Below are 26031 nucleotides of genomic sequence, written 5' to 3' on the forward strand. Positions count from 1 at the left end.
CAGACATGTTTTCTCTGTGCAATCTATGCCACTTACATCGATTAAGATGAAGATTTCATTCCATCTATCTGGTCCATTAAAACATAACAGTGATTTTGTACAATTATTATTGGAGTCGAATTTAGCTCCCTACGAATATGAACACTCGAAGTTCACTTTAATTCATTTTTTTAAATAGCACTAAATCACAAGAAAAGTCCCCTTGATGCACTTCATATTGTAACGTAAAGACCCTGCAATAATACAGAAAACACCAATAATCAGATAACCGCCTTCAAGAAAACACTTGGCGAGAGTGAGAAGGAAAAACTCCCTTTAACAAGAAAAAACCTCCAGCAGGGAGGGGCAGCCATTGTGTAGGCTCTTTTTAGAGAACCAGCTCTTTCGGCTCGACTCACTAAAAAGAGCCGGCTCTTTTGGCTCCGAACCAGCTCTTCAGGTTGTTTTGTTGCTTTAATTAATTTATTATTAACCATAATATAAAATTATGCACAAAAGGAATTACTAATGTTAAAAAAAGTGGTTTTATTTATATATGTTTATATATAAATATATGCGGTGGCCCCCATAGACAAAGCACGTACAAACTCCAAATAGCACGTACAAACTCCAAAACACATTTCTAGTGTTAACTGAACTTCCAAAACAGAGCTACCTAGATCACTTAAATTACACAGTTGAAAGCATATGTGTATTGTTTGTGTATTTATACACAAGCACTCATATATATTCAAATAATCAAAAAAAAATGTTCATTTACCTGTTACTACCACGCACCAAATCCGGTCCTGGCTTGTGTAGCCACTAGGTAACAAAAGCTCAACACTGCGCCTAGCATTCTGGAGCATTTCTGTTGTCTTTTGTACGTGATTTGGAGTTTGTACATGCTTCAGGGTTTTTATCTGTTTTGGAGTTTTTACGTGTTGTGGAGTTTGTACATGCTTCAGAGTTTTTACGTGTTTTGGAGTTTGTACATGTTTTGGAGTTCGTACGGCTTTGTCTCTAGGGGCCACCGTAAATATACTTTTATTTATTCACTCCACATAAAATGTAATAAATAAGTCATATAATACAAAAACCAACTATTCACATTTCAACTTTTAACCATTTACATTTTCAGCTTTGTCCTTTTAAACAAATTTAAGGTGAAACAACACAAAACACTGCAAACCACAACACAATTAAATATAAATTAAAATGTGAAAACAAAAAGAAGATGCACATTCTCTGTCATATATAGTGATGCGCGAATCATGAACGAATCGTTCAATACTCGAGAATCACTTTACTGACTCATGAATCATGATTCACAAGCCCAACTGACTCACTGACTCATCCCTGTTGCTGTTAGCAGTAATGTATCTAGCTTATAATTAAAATTGTGGAGAAAAACACAACATCCAGTATCTTACCAAAATAATTTCTGCTCTGAACTAGAAGAAAAAACCCTGAGTAGAAGCTCACATCAAGAATATAGCTCCTCGGTTCACAGTAGCATCGCTCTGCTAACATGCTAACAGCACATTTGAGCTACTCACCCCCTCCCTGCTGTGCTGAATCATAGAGCGAACGAATCACTCAGGACACACTAACCCCCTCCCTCTTGTGCTGAATCATAAGCGTAAGCGAATCACTCAGGACTCGCTCACCCCCTCCCTCCTGTGCTGAATCATAGATGAACGAATCACTCACTCACTCACCCTCTCCCTCCTGGCTCACAGCTTCTTCTTCTTCTTGGTTGGCAACCAATGTTAAGGCGCATCACCGCCCCCTGGCTCACAGCTCAGTGGACATTTAGATGAGAAAATGTATATTTAACACATTTAAGGAAAATACTAATAAAATAAAAAGAAACAAAATAAATGTTTATTAAGCAATTTTGATAGGAAATTGCTTAATTTTAGAAATGTTTTTGCTCATTTTTGCTCTATAAAATAGTTGGTTTTTTTTAGAATCATTCATCTTAGCAGTAGGATTTACATGAAAAGAGAAACAAATTAAGTTTGAGTGAAAATGTAAATTTTTTGCACTCTCTGGTCAACTGACTAAGTGAATCAAATGACTCGAAAACCCGATTCACTTTGGTGAGTGACTCATTAAAACTTGATTCAGTAAAAAGAATCAAATTTACCATCACTAGTCATATAGGCCTGCAGGAATACACTTTCTGAATCCTTTATCATCCGCAACTGAAAATAGTTGTGGATCATTACTATACCTTTCTAATGTGACTTTGTTGTTCCTGGCTCTTTTTCTCTGTCTCTCCATCCTGCTCTGTTCCCGTGCTACTGCGAGTGTAACTACCACCCCTCCCCCCTCTTCCCAGCGCAAAGCACAAGGCTCGCCTGCGGAGTGAAGCGGAAAAAAAGTGCGAGAGAGAGGGTGAGAGAAAGAAAAAAAACCATGGCTCCCAATAAGGAGCCGGCTCGCGTCGTTCACTTCAAAGACCCGGCTCTAAGAGCCGTTTCGTTCGCGACCGACACATCACTACTGACGTGACTGTGAAGCATGATGCATTGGCCTTCACAGTGGAATAACAGTTGTACATTTGAAATGAAGAATACTTAGCCATAGACCTGACCTGGTCAAAGATGATGATGGAGTAGAAATTTGGGGGGGAAATACATATCAGATGCAAAAGTAATATAGGTATGTGACCCATAGCAGGACAATTGCTTAGCTTGTTTGTTAAGTTACTTTAAGCTGATGCCCTGATGTTTCCGGAACATTTTCCTTTCTAAAACCTCAATGCAAAGAAGTTTCCATTTGACATATTACAGTGAAAGAGAGAAATGTACACCATTTCTCTCTTTCACTGTAAAAAAAAAAGTCTTTGAGAAGAGAAACTGTAGGAAGGGACTATGATAAAACTCATTTTAAATTGATGAAGTACGTTGCTGTTAATGTGCTTAATGTGCCCTTATTGTATGTGTACTAATCCTCCTCGGGGCATTAAAAGCTTTTCAATCATTGACTGTCAAATTTTGTTAAGAGCTTTTGATAGATATTAAAGTTGTACTCCTGTGGTTAACCCTGATTCTGAGTCTTTCACACAATAGTTTGTGTGCTTTATTTACACGCATCTGTACTATGTTTGGCCTGTCTTGTTGAAATGAATAGCCAGAAAGTAGTTAGAAAGCAGCAGGACTTAGCAGACCTATAAGCCATGGTGCGATCCCTGACACATAAGCCCCTATCAGAGATGCACTCCTTTCTATTAATCTGGCAGCAACTGAATGTGTCTGCTTAATGTCTAAATGAGCAGCCTTTTCCATAAAGGTCACAGTAATCAGCAATTAGGTTTGAACAATATGGTCAAACTTTTTAATCAGTCCATCATTGCCGATACAGTCACAGAGGTGTGTAAAGTTTTTACCAGGACAAGCCAAAGGTCAGCAAGAAAATACCTTCTGCTATTTTAAAGAACTAATAGTTGGGATAATATATGCTATTATATAATCAGTGTGTACAGCCTGGTAATTCGCGGCGGTTAATGTAGAAAAAAAATAGCAACACATGGCTAATTTGCCCAGCATGATATCTGAGATAGCTTGTTAGGTCAGTAAATTATCCTACACGGGAATAAAGATTTACACATGGGTGTTTTCTTCTACAGTGATCAACACTGATGTCTGAACTGCATCCACAACATGATTGTTTGCAGAATGCCCTTAAAACTAATCTCTTTTTATTTTGCAATAGACATTAGCCGTTGTGTGGAACATACAGAATGACCCAGTTCTTAGTGGCAATGTGCAGATTACTAAATGTGGTGTACTTGTCTGTAGCACATTTGTCACATATTGCGTTGCGTACAGTGGCTCTCTCTTTCAATCTTGCGGAAATGTCTGAATGAAAATGTCAAGAACATTAACGTGACAGTGACCTACGTCCGACTGATCGAATGCTGTCACTTTAATAAAGTGATGAAGCCAGCGATGTTACACATCCTCTGTCTGCAAAGGGCTGCACAGACAGAGATTTGCAGTCATCTGGTCAGATGAGATAGTCGGACAGACGCATTCACTCCCTGACTCTTGGTCGTGACTCAACCGCACACTCGTGCAGACACACGCGCTCCCTCTAACTCACAGACACGATTTACACTGGTTCTGAGGGGTTCTGTCATCTATCTCAAGGGTTGCCAGTGAGCTCTGGTGGTCACAGATAGTGACCTAGCCCAGAGCTATGCAGCTTCCCTCAAAGCCCCACATTTAGAATCTAATTTCAAGGGCTGACTTCATGCTTGCAGCTTTTAATGTAGACAGAAGGTCAGACATCGATGAAAGAATGAGGAAGGAGACACGAGATAAAGTGAAGACACAGAATAATACACACTCTATAACTTTAAAAGGTTGCATTAAGATGTCATGCTAACATTTTAAAACTTAATACTTAATTAGACGCTCAGTAACATACTTTAACAACATACTTTTAGATAAGAAATTGTTTACTTTTCAAATCACCTCAGTCACCTCAGTGTTTTTTAAGAAATGTTTTAAGCATGTCGTTTGAGCACTTATAAGTATTCTGAACTACGGCAGACATGTATGCCTGCTAAGTAACAATTTGTTGCTCGCGCTCTCAACATTTTAACCCGTGCGCGCTCAACTATTTCTCTACACCGTTATATTTGTGCCACAAAACCAGCCAATCACAGACTTGGATGCAAAGAAATCTGATTGGCTGTTCTGGTCTCCAATCAGCTCGAAATGACGAAATGCAATATCCCAAAATCCATTTCGTCCAAAACTTAAACGAGGCAGTGGCGGAGGAACACAGAGTGGCAGAGTTTGAAATATTACTCTTTCTGGGTCACAAAATAAACTTTTAAGATATTTTCATGCGAGAATGGTGCTGTGTAAACTTCAAATATCTGCTCGATTCATCAAGACATCACATATTTGCATAAGTGTTCTGATGTTTTCGAAGATGCCTGTTACCCACCAGCTGACCACACAGCTGGACTGGCCATTGGGCATACCGGACATTTGCCTGGTGGGCCGATGATAATTTTTCATTTTTATGTTTGTTTTTGTAACGGTATAAACAATGAAAGGTGGTGGATTAGCCAATTCGTCATGATCAACTCTGGACTGGACCAATTACAATACATCCGTATTGAGAGGAAAAGGAACGCGATTAGTCCTGCACTTTAGCTAGAATGAAAAAAAGACAAAGCTGGAGTTATTCTGTCTTTACGTTGCACAGCTGCCTCTTCTCCCCCCCTCCCTCTCCTGTTGCTATTTCAATCATGAAACTGATCAATGATCAGCTGATCGTCTCTCTTGTTTGTTTATCTCCCACTTTGCGCCAGAAACAGGAAACCAGCGGATGTTGCGCTAAACAACAACAGCAGCACGTTCAAACTTGATAAGCTGTTGTTATAATTTATTTAAAATTAATTTCTAGTATCAGCTGATGTTTGCTGGAGCCACAGCTGTAAAAGCCGCTGCTCATGATATCGGTTTGGAAATGAAGATGATACAAATCATACATATATACCAACAAGACAGTGTACGTCACTGTCACAGCAGCGTTTGTTTTAGTTCAAAGGCTTTATGATTTTTCCTATAATACCTGGTGGTGTAGTTGGTGATTTTTTTTGTCAGTTCAGCTTTATATATTATGTTTAACCCGAGTGACCACCCGGTCAGCTGGTGGGTAACAGGCATCTCCGAAAACGTTAGAGCACTTATGCAAATATGTGATGTCGTGATGAATCGAGCAGATATTTGAAGTTTACACAGCACCATTCTCGCATGAAAATATCTTAAAAGTTTATTTTGTGACCCAGAAAGAGTAATATTTCAAACTCTGCCACTCTGTGTTCCTCCGCCACTGCCTCGATTGAGTTTTGGACGAAATGGATTTTGGGATATTGCATTTCGTCATTTCGAGCTGATTGGAGACCAGAACAGCCAATCAGATTTCTTTGCATCCAAGTCTGTGATTGGCTGGTTTTGTGGCACAACTATAACGGTGTAGAGAAAGAGTTGACCGTGCATGGGCAGAAATGGTGGGAGCGCGAGCAACACATTGCCAGCGAGTGCAAATGCAAAAACTGAGCGAGAGGGGCTGCTATTGTGTGTGTGTGTGGATAATAGCAATCACTGAAAGCACAAAAATAACGCCATAACCAAGCAGTATTATTTGTTGCATAATCCAGTTAGCAGAAGTAAGGGTACAGCTCTCTGTCCACCTGTCACACGACTGTTTTCAACCCTCACAAGTATCCAAACAGGTGAGTTCACCCCACAAACAGTGGTTATAAAGAGGGAAGCTATGCATAGAGGCCAAACCATTTTTTTCCACCAGCTGTAAACCACCTGTAAATGCTGTGCATTTGAGCATGTTAACACTTGAGTCTACAGGGAATAGAGCCAGCTTTAAGTGGCCATTAGAGGAACTGCACTTTTTGGCACCTATGCACTGGCTTCATTTTTCTGCCCTCGGGCCTGCTGCTTGATCAACTTTACACTCCCTACATTTAAAAACAGAAGGAAAAAAAAGACAAACACATACACAGCTTGAAATCACAATGACTTGGAAGCAAAAATATTGAGTTTTATCAATCATCACTGCTGATACAGAGCTAGGGTAATAGGGTAGTATTCATATGACTTCCTTGCAAGAATTTTTGATAAATGTATAAATAAAAAAACAAATCTTAATAAATGACCTTTTTTTTTTTTTTTTTTTTTTTTTTTTACAGCTGATAGGTTTAAACTCTGTCTAGTAAACCACAGGCTGAGGAGCTTTTGACCAGTTTTTAACACTGTTCTCTCAGCCCACATAGCAATACATGTCCCATGGTAAACATTTTACAGACTGCAGTAGATGGTGATGCATATTTGAGTTCAATAAAAGACCGTTAAAGGTAGCATAAAGGCGGCGAAAGTATGCTGTGCATGCAAACAAGTCAATTTAACATGCCTGTAATATATTTAAAGAACTTTTTAAGAAGCAAACATGTAACTGTTAATCTTTAGGTTTCCTCCCGGTGAACGGCATATGCCAGTTTGGACAACTTGACAAATAATATGCATCTTTCCTTTTGGTAGTTCAGTGGATGTTTAATAAAATGTGCACTATTTGAATAACCTCTAACCCTGCATCAAAACTTTGGGCTCCAGAAACCTGATCACTGAGAATTTCAGTCTTTGTGTTAATTCCACGCTGTCCCTGTCACAGTCTGGCGAGGGCAGACTGTAGGTGTTGGCAAAAGGACCCAAATGCAACTCCATAAACTGAACGTGGCGTAGATTTAACAGAAAATAAGCCGTTTATTGAGGCCAGCAAAAGGGGAGTACAAACAGCAGGACACAGGTGAACACTAAACCATAGCCTAAACTGGGTGAACTAAAGCTAAACATGAAAAACCTTAAACGTGGTGAACTGACATAGAATGCTGAAGTGAGGGCATGGATGAGCAGACGACCTGACAAATGACATGCAAAAACAGAGGACTTAAATACACACATGAGGTGATCAGGGGAAGTGGAGACACATGAGGAAACAGCTGACTAACATGAACCTAATGACAGGAGCAGTGAAGCTAAATACAAAGAACCAAGAACACACGACTCCTTCCAAAATAAAACAGGAAACATAATGAAACGCAGACATGACAACCAGAACTTGACAACGTAAGACACAGACATGAAACACATGAAGAGCAGGGGAGACTTAACATGGGTTGGAAACACAAGGGGGAATTAATAAGAACTAAAATCACCTAGGCATGGTAACAAATGAACTTAGAAAACCTGAAGGGCTTAACATAAACTATAAACATCAAAATGAACTAAAACTCAAAACACTGGGTCATAAGACCCAGGACCGTGACAGTCCCACCTTGCGAGTATCTAATAACTTTGAAAATGAAGCACTGCTTTCAGGCTAACATCCATCTTCTTCAAGTCAAGTCTTTTCCCCAGCATTCTTATGATAATACATACCACTTCCCACACATGCAGATGACTTGCCTTTCCCTCCTGGCAGTGTCTCACCCTGTGTGTTGAAAATAGCTGAGGCTGGAACACAACTTGTGTAACATTGATTTGAAATTCAATCTAGACAGCTACCTTGGCGCCCTGGGCCGATTCTTTACATCTCTCGCCGATAGCAGTGGTGGAGGAAAATAAAGAGAAAAATGCAGACACTGAGTCAGGAATGCTCAGAAAATGTATATATATCCATAGAGTAAGCTGCTGTTTGCAGATGTAAAGAACACACACACAAACAGAGCCTCGACAGTGTTCTGTCTTCTGTGTGCAGTGCTGCTGACAGACGAGCACACTCTGACACAAATCACCAGGCTGAAGAGGTTTTATCTCCCAATCTTTCATTCTGGTCCTACATTCTTCCACCTGTCTGTCACCTTGAGATGTGTTGTGAGTACTCTTCAAGGTGCCATTTACCCAGGTGTGTCCTGAATACGTCACGCTAATCACTTGTATACCTCGAAAAGCCTCGCATACTAAAAATACTCTATGTGGACTATTTTCATAGTGAATTAGGCATTTTGTAATGCAGCACTTTTTGAAAACATAATCCAAAGAGGGATGAAAAATAAATGTGATTTGTTCAAATTTGTTTGTGAAACATCAAAATAGGAGGAGAAAATAAGACAAATAGCAGAGATGAGATGAAACCATAGAAGTGTATGTGGAAAAAACATGTTAGGAAAAAGGAGAAAAGCTGCAGGATCCTTGATAATTGGAGTTAAGTAGGGTCAGGATAGCGAGAGCGAATTGGATTTGGCTGCATGGTAACCAAACAATTGGTAAATGAAAGCAGGTTAGAAAACACTTAGCAGGGTCTTCTTTCTACTTTTCTTCTTTGAAGCACTTGAGATCATTCTTAGGTGAAGTGATTGTTCGGGTTTTTTTAGTCTTCTTAGTATATCCACTAAACTACTGCACATTCACATCTGACTTGGAGGATTTCATAGTAAGTACGAAAGCACACAAAACAAGCAAAAAGCAGCAATAAGTTAAATCCATGGAACAAATAGGAATCTAATGAGTTAATAATCAAAACCAATAACAGACCAGCAAAAATGTGAAAATACAGGTCTTAAAACCCTTAAAAGAAGTATAAATTAAATCTTTTTTTTTTTTTTTTTTTTTTCCTCCTCTTGGCTTCAGGAGACGTGCATCCTCTCAATTTTTAAGATTAGGCTTCGAACGTTGCTTTTTGATAAAGCTTACAGTTAATGCTGGATCGGGTGATGCTGAGTCATCTTTTAATTATGCTGCAATGGGCTCAGACTGCTGGTGCACTTCTCCATTTACCGCTCTTGTTTTGCTGCACATCATTAACTTTTGTCTCATCTCGTGCAGTCTGTCCTGTTTCTTTGGTCTTGCTGTGCTCCTTTTTCTCTTCTCATTCACCTCACACCCCAGATTTCAGTTCTTTATCTTCATTAAATGTCAGTTTATTGCTCACTACAGAGATTTATCACAGTGTGAAAAGAGCAGACAAAATTCTGCTGAAGTCTCAAATTGGCTGAACTTCGAGGATGCACTGGCAAGAAAACAAGATCTGTTAATTTTCTCCCCAGTTCTTAAAATGGAGTTGTGCAAGCAAAGACACATTAGACACAGCCAGTATGTTTACATAGGTTTCAATTTTATCAGGTCTATTTAGTAAGATGACTATCTACTGTATATATTTTAGTTTGGCCAAGATAATGCACTGTGGGATTTGCCAAGCCATTAAAAAACAAGCTTGGTGATAAGAGCAGTTCTCTGCATCACTGTAGCAGTTTCACCTCAGACATTCCTGCTTTAACGTACTGTAGATACTGAGATATCCTTCTGTGCGTAATTTATCTCGCCTCTTTAATCACTGCCTGTTTATAATTTTGCATTTAATGATAACAGGGAGCAAAGAAATTTGGGTAGCGTTAAGGATCAAGTATCATTGCTCTGTATAGTTACCAAGTGTAAACACCCACTGTTCGGTGGATTGACACTCCTCATGCAGCCCTAACAGTGTACATTTATTCAAAGCTCTGTCAGGGTTCCCACTGGCATCCTTAGAGTGTCACTGTCTCTTTGCATCAAGCTCAAAGGGGACTGGAGGCACCCAGGAAAATGCAGCCGAATGTTTATGTCAGTGCCTAAAAGTAATCCATGCAGCTTAGTTGGCTTGCTAGCTGCCTTACTGCACTAGAAATCCTGCAGACCGCATTATTTATCAACATGAATCCGTCAGTGATGTAATCTGACCCATTCCTAACCGAATTTTCATTATGTCATTGTTTGTTTTTATAATTGTCCATTCTAAGTATTTAATCCTCTCACAAAGATTGATTGTGTCAGCTCGTGTATTTAATATTGGTAAACAGCAGCTTCATCTTTAGTTTGACTTTATTTTGTGAGATCCCAGGATTGAGTCAAAAGCAGCCTCAGTATGTTTGAAGCATTAATAAACACTGATCTTCATTACTGGAGCAGATGAAAGATATGAAGTTATTAACACCGAATAATTAATTAACAGGTCCTGCAATGGAAAAGCTGTTGTAATCCTTAATATTTAAAGATTGGCAAAGTTTGTTCATCTCAGGCTTGTAGTTGGGTTGTAAGTTTACTATCCAGTGAAAATAGAGATAATGTGGAAGGAGTGATAATGCATCTACAGTCACTTTAAAATGTATATAGATATATTCAGATTTTGGCCTCCTCTTCTTCACAGCATTGTTTCTAATCATTGAGGTGTACTCACACTTTTTTTTTTTTTATATATAAATTAAATCTAATAATAATCAGTATCACCACCACCACTACTTACCATAACCACAAAATTAGAAATGTAGTTTTGGCTGCTCCCCTATTTCCCAAGAGGTCCGCATATTTGGTTTGGCAGAGATGAAACGCTGGATGTCATTCCTGACGTATTTAACCCGGCTTGAAAGAGCAGTAGGAGAACAGAAGCTTACACCCCCTAAGAGTGTGCTTATGTCTCCCAGGGGCTCTTTTGCATGCAAAGAGAACATGTTAACCTCTCAAAACTAAACCAAAATTTATAAAACAAACAGAAATTAAATGTAATGATAATTAAGACTACGAGCTAGACTACCAGCCACTATGCTGGCTGTGGTTCAGGAGGTAGAGAAGGTTATCTACTAATCAGAGGGTTGGTGGTTTGATCCCTGGCTCTTTAAGTCTGCATGCTAAAGTATCCTTGGGCAAGATCAGGAACTTTGAGTTCCTGATGCTTTCACTGAACTGCAAATGTTAGAGTGAAAGAGAAATGATGTATAAAGTGCTTTGAGTATCCACAGAACGCTAAGGCCAAAGGGATCTAGCTTGTTTATACATAACCTATATGTTTACAGGTTACATAGATGTAAGAAGTATCTCTTAATCATGCAGAGCTTTAAAAATTACCTTTAAAATTTAAAAATCAATTCTAAATGTAACTGGAAGCCAATATAATTAGTCAGTACAGATGTGGTATGATCATATTTAAGCTAAAACTGATAGCTGTCTTGTGGAGTAACAGAAGTTGAGGTGCTTATGGTGCTTTTTTAACAACTTTTAAATATGCTGCTGATGTTTCCAATGATGACACCAAGGTTTCCAACCAGTGGTGTGGGACATTTACAGAGACAGTTGTACCAATTTATAAAATATTTCCAGTTTTCTTTATTGCTAAAATATAGCTCCCTTATTTACAAGGAGTCACCACCATGCTGGATGTCCTTCATGACACAACTCCAAAGGAATTCGTCTCCTCACACATAAACTGTTATTATTCATAAAGAAATAATGTGAGATATTTGAACTTGACACGTACCTACTGAGTCTCCTTTCCTGTGTGAACTGATACTTTTTTACTCTCATTCATAATCTAACCATTTGTTCTTTACTTCTGCACGGACCATTCACTCGGAACTTCCAAAGTTGATAGCCTCTTTAACTTTTTTCCATTCAGTAGTTTTGATTTTCTTTGTGAGTCCAGAAGAAAACCCCAGAATTAAATCACGGTTCTCTGCTTTGCATACTTAGGGCGATGTTTGGCTGTTTTTCACACCGCCATGTCTCATAAACTTGTGATGTAAACAGCATCTACTTCCATTCATAGCTAAAGAGGGGAGGCCTGTGCATATGGACACAATTTCGTCATGACTGAGATTCATAAAAACAAGCACGTGTAGCCATATTTAAAGAAATATGACCAGAAATAATATGTGTATGCACATTACTTGTCTGCTAACAGTTTTACTCTTGAATCTACAGTGTTGTGCCCCTGGCCCTACAGTATAATGTTTACTTTGGGCTCTGCAAGACATCCAGTGTGTAATATAATTGACAGCCACATAAATTTCTGTTTTATTAAACATTAATATTGGAGTATTATGACATTTTTTAACATTGCATCTCTATTTTGTGTACTTGTATGTTTTAATGCCATGATCACGTTTCACTGGGATCAGATATGATGTAAAATGGTAACTTTAACACCCAGTGAAACCTTTGATTCAAATATAATCCAACTACTATGAATGTTTGTAGTCTGATGCTGTCAAATGCTTGCATCTGACTCATACATACATACATACATTACATTCAGTGTAATATGTGTGCACTGTAGCATTAATCCCAGCGTCATATTATACATTGTGTCTCAATGGCAAAGCCCCGTCCATGTCTTCTTAGCCACCTACCCACAGGACAAAGGGCCAGACAGACAGACAGACAAACAAGCCTGTCAGAGGAGGGCTGAAATCTGCTGTGGGTTACGAATAGATGACAGATCTCTCTGTCTCTCCTGCTCCTTCTCCTATTCTCTATTTTCAATCAGAATCCAGCTAACATTACAAAACCAGATTAGTGGGGGTATATGTAACAGTTGCAGTTGTAAATACAGGCAAGTTATTATTGTGAAGTTAACTCATGTTTGTGTAATGAAAGCATACATATCCTTAATACCTAGATTAAGTGGTTTTCTCACAGGTGTCTCACAGCCTCTCACACACTTTGCCATTTTACAGCTTATGTGCAAAATATTTGAGCTTATTAAATATTCTGTGATTTATGTGCTACTTTCTTTGAATTTCACTGCTTTAAAGAAAGTGTGATTCAGCTGTTCAGGTAACAGTTTCTGAACTGAGATTTGGGCTCAGAAAAGTGTTTTATCCTTTATATGGTGCTGGCATTATTATGTTGTGCTCTACTTTCTAGAAAAAGGTCATGCCTAGGTTTTAAATTTTATCAGGTCCAGTTAATCCCAAATAGCTAGGAGAAATTAAAAATGCATCACAGTGAAGAGTGCAGACCTCAGGAGGATATAGTTTCACAGAAACATTCATCACTCAAAAAGATCTTAAATCTATCCCAGTTTTTTATGTTTTCATCAACTTTTACGCACTCTTTCTGCAATCTGAAGTCTCTTAATGATTCTGTACTTTTTGTTCATGCCTTCAATGAAACCTTCTATTTTTTCTCACTTGTTCTTTTCAAACATCTGATTCCCCTTTGATAAATTTCTCATTCTTTCATGCCAAGAGTCCTACACTTGCATATCATCTTTTATATATAAATGTGAATCATCTTGCGTTCTTATTTCAGCTTCAAGATACCTTTCAAACAATTCAGATCGTGAAAGGTTAACTTGATTTTAGAACATTGCGGTAGCTTCACATAACCATAAGTTATCAAAAAAAAACCAGCTGTAATAAATATGATTTAAATCATGACATAGCCATTTTGCAAACTTAGGTTTATGCCCATTTATTAATGTTCTTAGAAACACTCTATCTGTAAAGCCTTACACATGCAAGTTTGAATAATTTTGATTGTGGCTGCATGTGGGGTTTTTTCTATTTCTATCTGTAGGTAGGTGATGAAGATGAATCATCCCTAAACATCCTTTTCACTTTGCCTACACCTGGCTTGTAAAAACAAGCTAAAAACTCTTTAATCTTTATTTCGCAGGAGAATATGAACAGAGCTGTTTATTCCCTCATCAGTTTAATGGTGCTCCAGCCTGGCTCTGTGTGTGTGTGTGTGTGTGTGTGTGTGTGTGTGTGTGTGTGTGTGTGTGTGTGTGTGTGTGTGTGTGTGTGTGTGTGTGTGTGTGTGTGTGTGTGTGAAAAGAGTCTGGGACACAGCTGTTCTTCTCACCCCTCCCTCTCCCATCTTCCTCTAATATAACCCTCCACTGTGCAGGCCTAAGCTCATGAAAGAGCATTAAAACGGTTGAGTCAGCACAAACTGAGTCCACATAGGCAAGCAGTTCAGCTTCATCATGCTCACACATTCTGCTGAACTGCATACAGTAGGTCTGCTGTAGCCTAATCACACAAGGCTTCAGATAAAAAGCCTTTTTTATTATCAAGGACACTCACTGATAAAGGGTCTACACAAGTGTGAGAGGAAATTTGTTTGAGATTTTGAATACTGTTTGCGTATGCAGATCTGTATCGGTGTATTTGTGCCCTGTGTTATAGGTTTTCCATCACACACCTACCATAGCCTTTTATCAGAAATGGTTTTGCAACTCGGCGATGAAGTAATACCCAACAGTCGGGTTTATATCACAATCGTTTTTTTACACATGGCGGAAAATGAAACCAGAAGCAGAAATATTATGCATGCTTAAAAAGCTTGGAGCAAAATATATCTGCACGGCTACTGACAGAAGACAAAAGGCTCCCTCGCTGACTGCCGATAGAGCAGAGCAACTTACTGTAGTAAAACTTATCATTTACATCTCGGAAGCGCAGTTTTCTGGATTCCCAAGCTGTGTCCACAAACCTGATTATCTATGATTTTATTTAATCCATATTTAGCCAGGAAAAAAGTTAAACTGTTGAGATTAAAAATCTCTTTTACAGTAGTGTAAGTGTATGGATACCCATCCGAACACAGAAACAACCAGAATATACACTTAAGTATAATTAAAAATGAATACTTTTGGAAAAGCAATTGTCTAATGCCAGAAAAAAAGGTAATAATATTATTCCCTTTGGTAATTATAAGTGCATTCAAGTCATTTAAGTCCGCCTCAATTGCAAACTATTTAATTGATGTCACATTGAAATCACAGCGGCTTGCAGTGCGATGACTCACAGGGTCACCTTTAAAATCCAAGACTCTTGCTGCTGTTTATTCAGCTCCCTCTCCACTTACACGGTATCTTTTATCCCCCACCCTGCACCCTGAAAATGAAAACACCATTACTCCCCTCCCTCCTCTGGGTTGGAAAGAAAGGATTACAATGGCAGCAATTGATTTATGGGTAAATGGCTGCTTCCCTGAAATGTAAAAGAGAAGGAGGACAGGTCATTTTCTGTTGTCACCGCTTTAGATTTTCAAGAAAATAGAAAGGGTGGAGTGGGGATAATGTGACACTCTGCCCTTAAGTCTGAGGAGACGAGACGGGGGAAAAAAACAACAAGGCAGGGCAGAGCAGAAAGTGTTAGCATTCACAAGTATGTGCATGTGTGGATTGTGCAAGCAGAGGAGTTATAGCACAGGCTGTTGTCAGGTGCGTCAATATATGTGCGGTTTGGGAGAAAAACAAAGAAAGTGAGTGAAAGTGGAGAGATAATATTCTTCTCCCAGACGGGTGAGCAGACAGTGAGAGCCAAAGACAAAGACCGGCACAAAGAGGCTTCTAGCATTTCCTTACTTGGCAGAGATTCCGAGTTTCTTGTGTTTGCTGAGAGGAACTGAAGGATGCGAGGGAGAATCTCGTGCAGCTTCCCTTCAGCAGCCTTGTCCACACAGGCTTTACAGTCGTATGAGTCAGATTCTGGCCTAGAAAAGGATGCAGAGGCTTAGATGAGTTTGGCCCTGCAGGAAGCAAAAATCTGATGAAAGTTGAAAAGATTTGCATAGACGGGAAGAGAATGTCACGAATCAAAAGGCTGCATAATTCAAATTAAAACACATCTGATTCATAAAATGACTTGTTTATAAGATCACCCTCCTGATGAATTATCTTGAAAAGAAATGAAAGCAGGGGTTGATTTTTTGTCGTTCAGAATTTTTAATGCACATCGTCATGTTCCTAAGCAAAAAGTAATTATATATATAAAGTATATGTGTGTGTGTAGACATATATGTATATGCAAGGAAATCACATTAAAAAAGCAACTGCTTTGATTTCTCCTGATGATGCGGTGCTTTATGCTGTGTTTTATCTTTCAGGCAGACGCGGGAGCAGGAAACGCCTCCAGATTTCTTCTATTTCTCCGACTTCGAGAGGCACAATGCTGAGATCGCTGCTTTTCATTTGGATCGGTGAGTTTTCCATCTTTTACCACTCAACTATAAAAAAAGAAAAGGAAACATACATGTGGTGCCAGAATGTGACCCATGTGCTTCCCTACTTCGCCCATTTTCTAATCATCCCTCACAGTCTGTTCCAGAAAGAATGACAGGTCACACCGACCGCGACTTTTACCCCATTATAAACCGGAGGTGTGCCATAATGGACTTAAACTGTGAAAATCTGAAAGGGATTAAGTACACGAGGGATTAGATAACACGCCAAAAGCAGGGATCATCTCCTCTAGTTGGTGCTGAGTATACTGATTTCAGCATGATCCCTTGGCTCTGAGGACTTAAGCTGACAAGGTAGAAAAATATATCAACAGAAGAGCACTCAGATTTGATCATTTGGGATTCTGAGACAGGATGATAAATGGACTACTGGGCATCTTAGGATTTCTTGAGGGTGCGGTAATTATCTGACACATGCTCACAAACACGCAATCTCGCTCTCTTTTAGATGAGATCGCCAACACATGTTCATGTGGGTAGGCAGATAGAGCCAAATAGGAAAATCTCAAACATGCCATTACACCCAGAACATGGTTATTTGCTGCAGGGAGGTGGTGCCTGTGTTACCCCTAAAGAGCTGTTTGTTTTTAGGTCACATTCACCATGTGGGGGTGCCTGTGAGTTATAGTGCAGCTGCCCGACCACTGCAGCCTCTGGATACCAGACTGAGCTACTACTGTTATATTACTTCATATTGATGCAGAGTAGGAGGTTGTTTGGCCCTGCTAAAACTAGACACTTCTTACAAATTGTACCACCCTGTCTTGATGATACTAGGAAAAGTAACCGCTTTCCAGTGGTTACTTTCAAACCCGCTTGTTCTTTGCCTACTGTCGTGCCATCTGTTTTGAACAATGCATGACTCAAGGGCGTGTAAAAGGTGGAGTGCACACGAATAAAAGCCTGAGTGTGCTCTCACAGAGACTACACACTGGCACACACATGCATGTAGAAGAACAGGTGCTCTTTTGTCGTCACGGCCCAAAATGACGGTGCATTTTGTCGCTCCTGAATGCTCTCCTCTGTGGGCTTAAGTTTCGCCAACTCTGTTCCACTGAGCCTGTCTGTGTGTGTCTGTCTGCTCCCAGGAGGCTTAGCTTTAGTTTCAAATAGATCAAGATCTATTAGACGGCAAACATATAATGGGAGAGGCTAAACAGGGGTTGAATAGGTGCCTTATGTGACATAATATAAGAAAAGAAGAGATTGAAAGGCGGAGACAGAAAGGAAGAATTGGGCCAAGGAACATAGAACTACCCTGATCTGAATACTGGTGGTGAGAAACGAACGTGATCATGTGAATGGTCTGTGTAAATCTTGTATTGGAAGTTAAATAAAGACAAAAAAGGTGTCAACAGGTTCAAATAAATTGATTTTGTTTTGGTGCCATTCACAGAGGGAAACAGATTGTCCAGTAAAGATGATTAATTTATTGCTACATCTTGAATGCTGAAGTCATAAAAATGATGTCATGTAGTGTAAAATTTAACTAGAAGTCACTAAATATAATATCAAAATACAGAAAAACTCCTGATGTCTCACTTTGCCAGTCTTTATTCATTCACAAATGGACTTGTGTGAAGGGGCAGAGCCATGGAGTGTCTCTCACAACCCTCTGGTCAGCCCCACACAACCACAGGCCCATTAGGGACCTTGTGTATATTCTTAGAACCAGAGTTACATCTAGTAACAACTTTCTAGCTGAACTTTTTTTACAATGGTTTTTACAGCATGTATAACACATTTTAACCACCCATCTCAGTTGTGTTTAAAAACAACTGTCATGAAGTGTTTCTTATTATTATATATTAATATATATGAGTCTGCTTCTACGAGACATACCTACGTAAGCAAACAATACGTGTGAGTGAGCCTTCAGCAATTTGCCATGGAGAAAGAGAAAGAGTCACACGTTTATGCACACAAGTTGATCCAGACTGGATGAGTTTTATTAAATTATAGTTTTTTTATGTGTTTTATGGCAGCAGTTTATAAATGTTTCCACCTTTTTACTTGATCGAGCACATAGTATTAATCTGCAGAATGACGCCTTCTTACATGAAAATATTTCCTTTTAAGCCTCTGTTGGCGTGCGTGTATCAAAGATAAAGTGCAAGCAGGATAAAAGAGGAAGTTCAAAGCTGTTTGTTAAAACAAAGCAGGTGCTCAACGTTCAGAGCTCTCTTGCTTTGCTGGAAATACTCAGCCCTGCCTGGAGCACCACAGGAGAATGAGCTGCAGGCTGAAGTTGCTATGTAGCATCATCTGTTCAGTACAAAGTAAATTTTGTCCGATGGTTTAAAGGCAGTAAAATGTGGACCTAGTCTTCCAATTTGCCACTATAGCAAAATCTGCTTCTGTGCATCATCACTTGTGTTTAAATACTGAATGATTCGCTTTTTCTGCACTTCTTTCTTTTGCTTTATAGGATTCTTGACTTCCGGAGAGTTCCCCCAGTAGCAGGACGACTGGTGAACATGACGAGAGAAATCAGAGACCTGACACGTGATAAGAAGCTGTGGAGGACCTTCTTCATCTCACCAGGTAGAGGCTTAGGTCTCTGCAGCTTAGCAGAGAGATGCAGCTACTTGACTGCATCATAAATCCAACTTGGAAACAGCACAGAGCAACCCCAACTCACTGACTTATCTAGTAAGACTTCAGTTAAACTGTAAACTGTAATTTGCAAAGTGGAGTATGGACTTGTAGCTTAGGGTAGTGTCAGTCACTGTGTCCTGGTCTCCTCTTTAAAGTAATAAAAATGCCAAGTGTGGAAAAAAATTAAGTCATATAAAGCTATAGCCAGAACTCTCCACATGGTGGCACTGCAAGACAACACACAAACCTCATCAGTGCAGGAATTAGGATGTTTTGGGATTTGTTTGTTTTTTATAGAAACACTCCAGGTTCTAATAATAATAAGATCTTGAAAAAGTCAGTTTTTCTGACTTCATTTAAAAAGATAAACTTTCACATTTTCTGTGTTCATCACATGTAAGACAAGTATTACACCACTTTTCTGAGATAGTAAGCTAGGTTTGGAGTACGTGGTTGTAAACGTGCACAAGCAACAGAAACGAATGCAGCCTTTAAAGTCAATTCAAGAAATTTCACAAGGAAGACTGAGATGCTGTCAGTGGATCAAGAGCCACCAATTCACAGATGCCTTCCAGAAAGGAGCTATCATAATGAAACTTACAGTGTAAACATAGAGACCTTTGTGTAAAACAGAAATAAGAAATAAGAGGAAACTACATGTACTTCATACGGTCTAGGTTTTAAATACCTATTATAAGTTTTTGGAGCTTGTTCAGGTCTTATGAGGCAAATTAAAGAACCAACACATGTGTACTTCAGATGTTTGGTCACCCAGCAAAAGTAAGTGTTTTTCGGTTCTGTTTTTTCCTTTAATTTGTCAGTCCCCTGTATTTTGGTTATAGTTAATGTTAAGTACTTTAAAAGTAAATGGTTTAGATTAGAAACCTTTCTTTAGTAACTTCTTTTCAGAAAACTGCATGTAAGGTAAAAAAAAACCAAAAACATCACACTTAAGTGGCTGAAATCAGAAGTTGTGATGCATTGTGTGTAACGTGTTTAAGATGGATTAATCTGATGTAGTGTAAGAAGTCATTTTCTGTTAAACTGCAAAAAGGCTTTCTTTTGAAATGTAGAATGATTTATTTCTCCCGTTGTGTTCACTGAACAGCACACACGGATACAGTGAAAGCAATGTGGCAGCCTGTGGTCTAATGCTTATGCTTGTTTACATCCTCTCAGCATGAGGGCGTGAATAAAGTTTTCGCATGTTGTCTTTGATTGTACCGGGGTCAGCGGTTCCTCATCGCCGCCATTAATCATTTTCTCCTCTGTGTCTCCGTGTGAACTAAATCAGCATTTCTAAATCCGTGCCTTCACCTTTTCTTTTGTCAGCCAATAATGTCTGCTTCTATGGTGAATGCTCTTACTACTGTTCCACCGAGCACGCTCTGTGTGGCAAACCGGACCAAATTGAAGGCTCACTCGCAGCCTTCCTCCCAGATCTGAACCTAGCCAAACGCAAGACCTGGAGAAACCCCTGGAGGCGCTCCTACCACAAACGCAAGAAAGCAGAGTAAGAAAACGATACTGAGACACAACATTCATATATGTTTGTGATCACAGTCATGCCTTTAGCCAGCCCAAACATATGAGTCATTAAAAACAATTACTCATTAAGTATTAAGTGATTTTCTGCATATTCACAGGTGGGAGGTGGATCCAGATTACTGTGACGAGGTGAAGCAAACACCCCCGTATGACCGAGGCACTCGACTGCTGGACATCATGGACATGACCATCTTTGACTTCTTAATGGGTAAGAGGAAAACCAAGTAAACATTAAAATGATAAAAAGGTGTGTTTGTGAGTCTTCTAATGTGCCATTTCCCCCTGTACAGGTAACATGGATCGCCATCATTATGAAACTTTTGAGAAGTTTGGAAACGACACCTTCATCATTCACCTTGACAATGGAAGAGGGTAAAGATATTCAACTAATTTAAAAGGGTCTGTCTTGGTAACCAGTTTAGGTTTGATCTACTTCGGCACCAAATGGATGAAAACGTCATTGTTTTGCTGTTAGTAGCAGATTATAATCAGTAATTAAGATACATTTGCGGTATATGTAACTTTGCCCAAAAAGTGTGACCAAACACACGAGTTTACAGCTTCCAAACCCGACAGTTGTGTATCAGGTCAGGAGCCTAAAGAGGAGGATTCCAATATTTTTTTCTGGATTCACTGGATCATGAGCAGTGAATAGAAGACACGCTGAAGGAGATACAGCACAAGTGCACAAGGGAGTCATCTAAAAACTGGAAGCAGTGGAAGCAATACAGCTCCACCCTCTGTGACTACCTAGGGTGTCTGCAGAGGTAGAGCAGGTCATCCAGTAATTGGAAGGCACCGGTCTGCATACCAAACTATTGTTGAGCAAGATACTGAACCCTCGTTGCTCTCCGGCGGATTCATCAGAGTGTGACTGTTAGATAGAAAGAACTTGGGAATAGAAAATAGTGCTTGTGTGAATGAGGCATGTTGTATAAATTGCTTTGAGTGCTCCAGTAGAGTAGAAAAGCCTATAAGATTTAAATCAAGTATGTTTTGTTTTTATTGTTATGCTACTAGCTGCAGAACTTTGTGACCTTACCTCATAATCGTTCTTCTCATTATAGAGTATTTTAAAAACCATTTCAAGAGGACATTTTCACAATTAATAAGGAAATAAACTCGAAATTTGTCTAACAAACTTAATCCTTGTGATAATTCATTCTTTTTTCTTTATCCCCACACTTGCAGGTTTGGAAAGCATTCTCACGATGAGCTCTCCATCCTGGTACCTCTGAGTCAGTGCTGCAGGTAAGATTTTAGTTAGTTAGTGAATGACAGTTATTTTGATAGGTTCCTTCTCCTCTTAGCTTTAGGACTAAAGGAGGCTGATCGCCCCATCAAACAGTCATATTGTGGATAAAAACAAACAAGTATTAAGGTCAAATCCAGAGATCAACAGTCCCCGTGGAATAAAAGTTCAGTTTTGGACACACCATATGATTTGGTCTAGTGGTACGCTGAAACAAATAGGTTTGTTAGTATGAAATAAACTTTTCACTTTTATTTTTCCACAGCATGTTTTTGGGCTTCTTCCTGTTAAAAGGGAGTTTTTCCTTCCCACTGTCGCCAAAGTTGTTGCTCACAGGGGGTCAGCTCATTGTTGGGGTTTCTCTGTATTACTGTAGGGTCTTTACCTTAGAGTATTAAGCACCATGAGGAGAGTGCTGTTGTGATTTTGTGCTATATAAATAAAATTCATTTTAATTAAATTGAAAAAAAAGTACTAGTTGGTGGGTTTACTAGATTCATGTGTTTTATGATCATCGTGTTAAACACAAAAAGTTTCTATTTTCTTAAGAGATGGACAATAACCCTTTTTATTTTCCACCATTTCAAGGATGAGGAAGTCAACTTACCTGCGTCTCCAGCTGCTGGCCAAAGAGGAGTACCAGCTGAGCTCCATGATGGAGGAGTCGCTGCTGCGTGACCGCCTATCCCCTATTCTAATTCAGCCTCACCTTCAGGCCATGGACCGCAGGCTCCGGCTGGTGCTGCAGGTCGTGGCTGGCTGCATAGAGAAAGAAGGATATGTTAATGTTGTGGAGGAAGATTTAGTTGGGGACACAGCCACCCACAGGGGCCCTGGCCACAGGTAGTGAGTGCGAAGAGCTGACACCAATGGACCGTGGCTGTTCAACTAATGGGATTAGACACACACACAAAAATAAATAAATAAATTCTACTTCTGATATCAAGCTGAATTCAGTGAATTCCAAGACTTGCCATCTTTGCCTATATGGAAACTGCTTTTAAGTGTGTTTATATGGAAGAAACTGTCTACAAATACCACAAAAGACTGTCCACACGCAGCACTTTGTATTTGTTAGATACAGATGTATTTTTGTTCTACCAGATGTTGTATGAGACATCAAGGAACCACTGCTGTGTTCTGACTTTGTCCTGTTTGGCCTGAGTATGGAGGGCATCGGTTTGCTTTGTGTGTTTTATTATATTAGAACATAACCAAATGAGAACCTACACTGACTAGGGAATATATGGTCAGACAATAAGCTTTATGAGTTATGACGATGTATGAAAACGTTTCATTTTTGCAAAATGTGTCAGAATTCAGTGTTTTGCATTGAATGTTTTCAAGTTTTAAGTCATTCCTGGCTCAAACGACGACCAGGAGAATATCAAGTTTTCCAATAATCTATATTTATAAGGTTTTTGTCTTGGCACAAGCTCGACAACATAAGTGCAAGTATTTCACACTGTAGTTCAAACAGTACCTTCACATTGCCTTATTTCAGCTTTGTGTATTTTTTGTCACCCCCTTCCTCCCACGAAAGTTAAGCTTGCACTACGTACAGCACATCACTACAACACCACGATATTTACCAAAAAACTTCAAATGTTAAGACTCGGCACCACACTGACATGATGGTCACGTACATCAAATGAGCCATTCATTAGGGCAACCTGATGTAACATCACAGTTTCTGTGATGCAGACTTGTTACAGATTTTGTGTCCAAATAGCTCCCAGAGCATCACAAAAGCCTGTTTTTTCCATCCTGGTTTTGCTTCCTGTTGCATTCAGTTGGACAGGAGGATACTTTTGAATTTGGATCCTATTTAAGTTGCCATTGTGTATATTTTTTATGTTTGAAATGATAGGAAAAACCAATCAAGTTGCTGACATGGGACCAGTAGAATTTTCTCTTTCCTTCTAAGAGTCCTCTGTATTGGCTAACCCAGTACCTGTGCAATGACAGAAATACAGTACTTGAATGTTTTGGGGTTGGCAGTACAGACCGGATTCACAGAGCAACAAAAGTCTGAGTGGCTGATGTCAAGTTTGGAAAACACTTGGCAGGGATAGCGACGTTAAAATGCCAGGGATAGACACGGGGACATCGAAGTCCTTTTTTTGTATTTTCATTGTAAATACCGATAAATACTTTGAAGATCTATCAAGCTGCACTGCACAGTGGTTTGCTTCTGTTTTCTGCTCTTGCATTGTTACTGTGAAGACCTGTTTACTAAATGATTTAAGTGTGCAATAAAAGCAAAAAGTGAGGACAAATCCCTGTGTGTCAAGAGTAGCAATGGTGAAGAGTGCACCATGAAGTGCAGGAGGACGAAGTGGAATGAGCCCTTATTGGCCAACAGCAACAACTATTAGTAAAACTAAACTAAACTCACAAGGAAACATGCAGAAGTAAAACAGCAACATGGAGTGAGCCGCTAACTAACTCAGGTAGCCTAAGCAGAAATCCTAACAGAGGAAAAGACCAGACTATACACAGACACAGGTGGGGACACTTAAAACAGGTATAAACAGTGAGGACGGACCAATCACAAAAGAGGCACATGCAAATAACAAAACAGAAAGTAACCAAAAGACTGAAAGATCCAAACCAACCGGATACCAGGATCATGAAAGCGTGCGCATGTGTTTGCATGTTTCTGCAGATGTGTGATTTATACTGTTCTTTATTTTACGCATGGGTGGATGTAAATGTGTTTGCCCGTGAGGACTAACATCCTCATAGAAACGAGGCTGGGATTACTCAAGAGTTTCCAGTCAAAACACTCTTCAACCTCTGAATATTAAATGAAAAAACTGCACATTCATCATGGCTGTTTGATCACTTAGCCTTCAAGTTACCAAGTGGTGTCATTTAGGACTCGAGCTATAAGGATATTGCCATATAAATAACTGGCTATTGTGATATTTAAATATTAAAAAAAAACAACAACTTACATTTTTATGTACGTCTACAAATTGTCATTTTTACTTTTACAGAAATTGGTGTGGCATAGATAACAAAAAGCTGTGCTGGCTCATCTATGAGTCTTTGTTTGTTTGTTTTCTTTGTCATTATATTCTTTGATTTAAATGTAATTCATCATTTCTAATAATGACATTTTAATGTTCGCAGTGAACCACAGCTAACAGACCTCAAATACCAATATTTACTGCTGCAGAAGGCTTGAGGCAAGCTCTAACTAATCATAAAAATGATTGAAAACTATAATTAGAACCATTAGCACATTATAGAATATCTGTCACATGAAGAAAACAGATTGACAAACACAAATAGAACCATTAAAAAATATTAGTAGCTCATAAAGTGGAATCATAAATGACCCCACTTGGTCATTTCCATAATATAGGCTGGCAGCTTTAAGGGTGAGCAGAGTCCAGGCTATACACACAACTACAAACAATTCAATTTGCATTTTTGACGGCAGCATTTCACCTACAATTTCCTTTTATCTTTTCTGATACAAGTGGCAACACAATCCAAAAAATAAGTGCCCAAGTGTTCGGGATCTGTTGTTCGGGGCATGTTTGTTGTATTTCTTTTTACATTGAATAACGCACCAAATGTTTTTAATGGGTCACAGGACTGAACTCGAATCTAGATAACCCCTCTCTTACTTACAGGTTCATGCGGCCAGAGTATGTGTAAAGGTTTGGTGCTGAAATAATACAATATATGTCCCAAACCTGAAAATAATGTTCACCAATAATGGGGACTTCACATGTTACGGGCACTAGGTTTACAAATGCTGACTTATAAACTGTCCAGATTTCCATTTTATCTCAGTAAGTCTTAAACGAGACTTGGCACAGATCATGTTGGTATATGTTATGCCAGTTAACCAGATTAATAGTGTTGTTCCTCCAGCAGCATTAAAAAAGTCTATCTGGCGCTAAATTCAAATTATGCTTTGCCTCTCTTTTTTTATGTAAGCTTCAATTAATCTGCAAATCATTGTTTTTCACAGCATCCTAACTTGTTAACCAAAATGTATATAGCTGTATATAACTCTGATGTAATAAAAAAAACAACAACTTCCGTTTATTTACGTCAGACAAACCCTGAACATCACATAATTTGATGTCACGTGTAAATCTCGGCTCAGTCTTTCATTCCATAGAGCCTGATTCTCGGCCTTTCACTTAAACCTTCAGTTAGAGAACGCTTTTAGTCCTTAAAGGCGAGAATATCGAGCTTTGCATTAGTCGTCCGAGCATACACACACATACATGCACATATCCCAGAGCGCTGATGGTGTTAAAAGGTACTAAATTAATGGTGTGCTTAATAATGGCGACCGAGGCG

The 26031-nt window shown here is 39.2% G+C and overlaps 1 protein-coding gene across 1 annotated transcript in view; it reads left to right on the forward strand.

Annotated features, from left to right (window-relative positions):
- Nucleotides 1–25727, forward strand: part of fam20ca (FAM20C golgi associated secretory pathway kinase a) — a 52073-nt gene extending 26346 nt beyond the window's left edge. Inside the window, exons 4-10 of the mRNA XM_086289089.1 lie at nt 16170–16262; nt 18733–18848; nt 20235–20415; nt 20549–20658; nt 20741–20822; nt 21642–21701; nt 22291–25727. Of these exons, the coding sequence (XP_086145215.1) occupies nt 16170–16262; nt 18733–18848; nt 20235–20415; nt 20549–20658; nt 20741–20822; nt 21642–21701; nt 22291–22549 (901 nt within the window). The 3' untranslated portion in view covers nt 22550–25727. The remainder of the gene's footprint in view (nt 1–16169; nt 16263–18732; nt 18849–20234; nt 20416–20548; nt 20659–20740; nt 20823–21641; nt 21702–22290) is intronic.
- Nucleotides 25728–26031: the final 304 nt, after the last annotated feature.

The sequence above is a fragment of the Aulonocara sp. 'chitande type north' Nkhata Bay genome, linkage group LG4 (assembly GCF_057382095.1).
Source record: "Aulonocara sp. 'chitande type north' Nkhata Bay isolate Kocher_YH1m ecotype deep benthic linkage group LG4, A_spYH_male_GT1.1, whole genome shotgun sequence".
Taxonomy (NCBI): domain Eukaryota; kingdom Metazoa; phylum Chordata; class Actinopteri; order Cichliformes; family Cichlidae; genus Aulonocara; species Aulonocara sp. 'chitande type north' Nkhata Bay.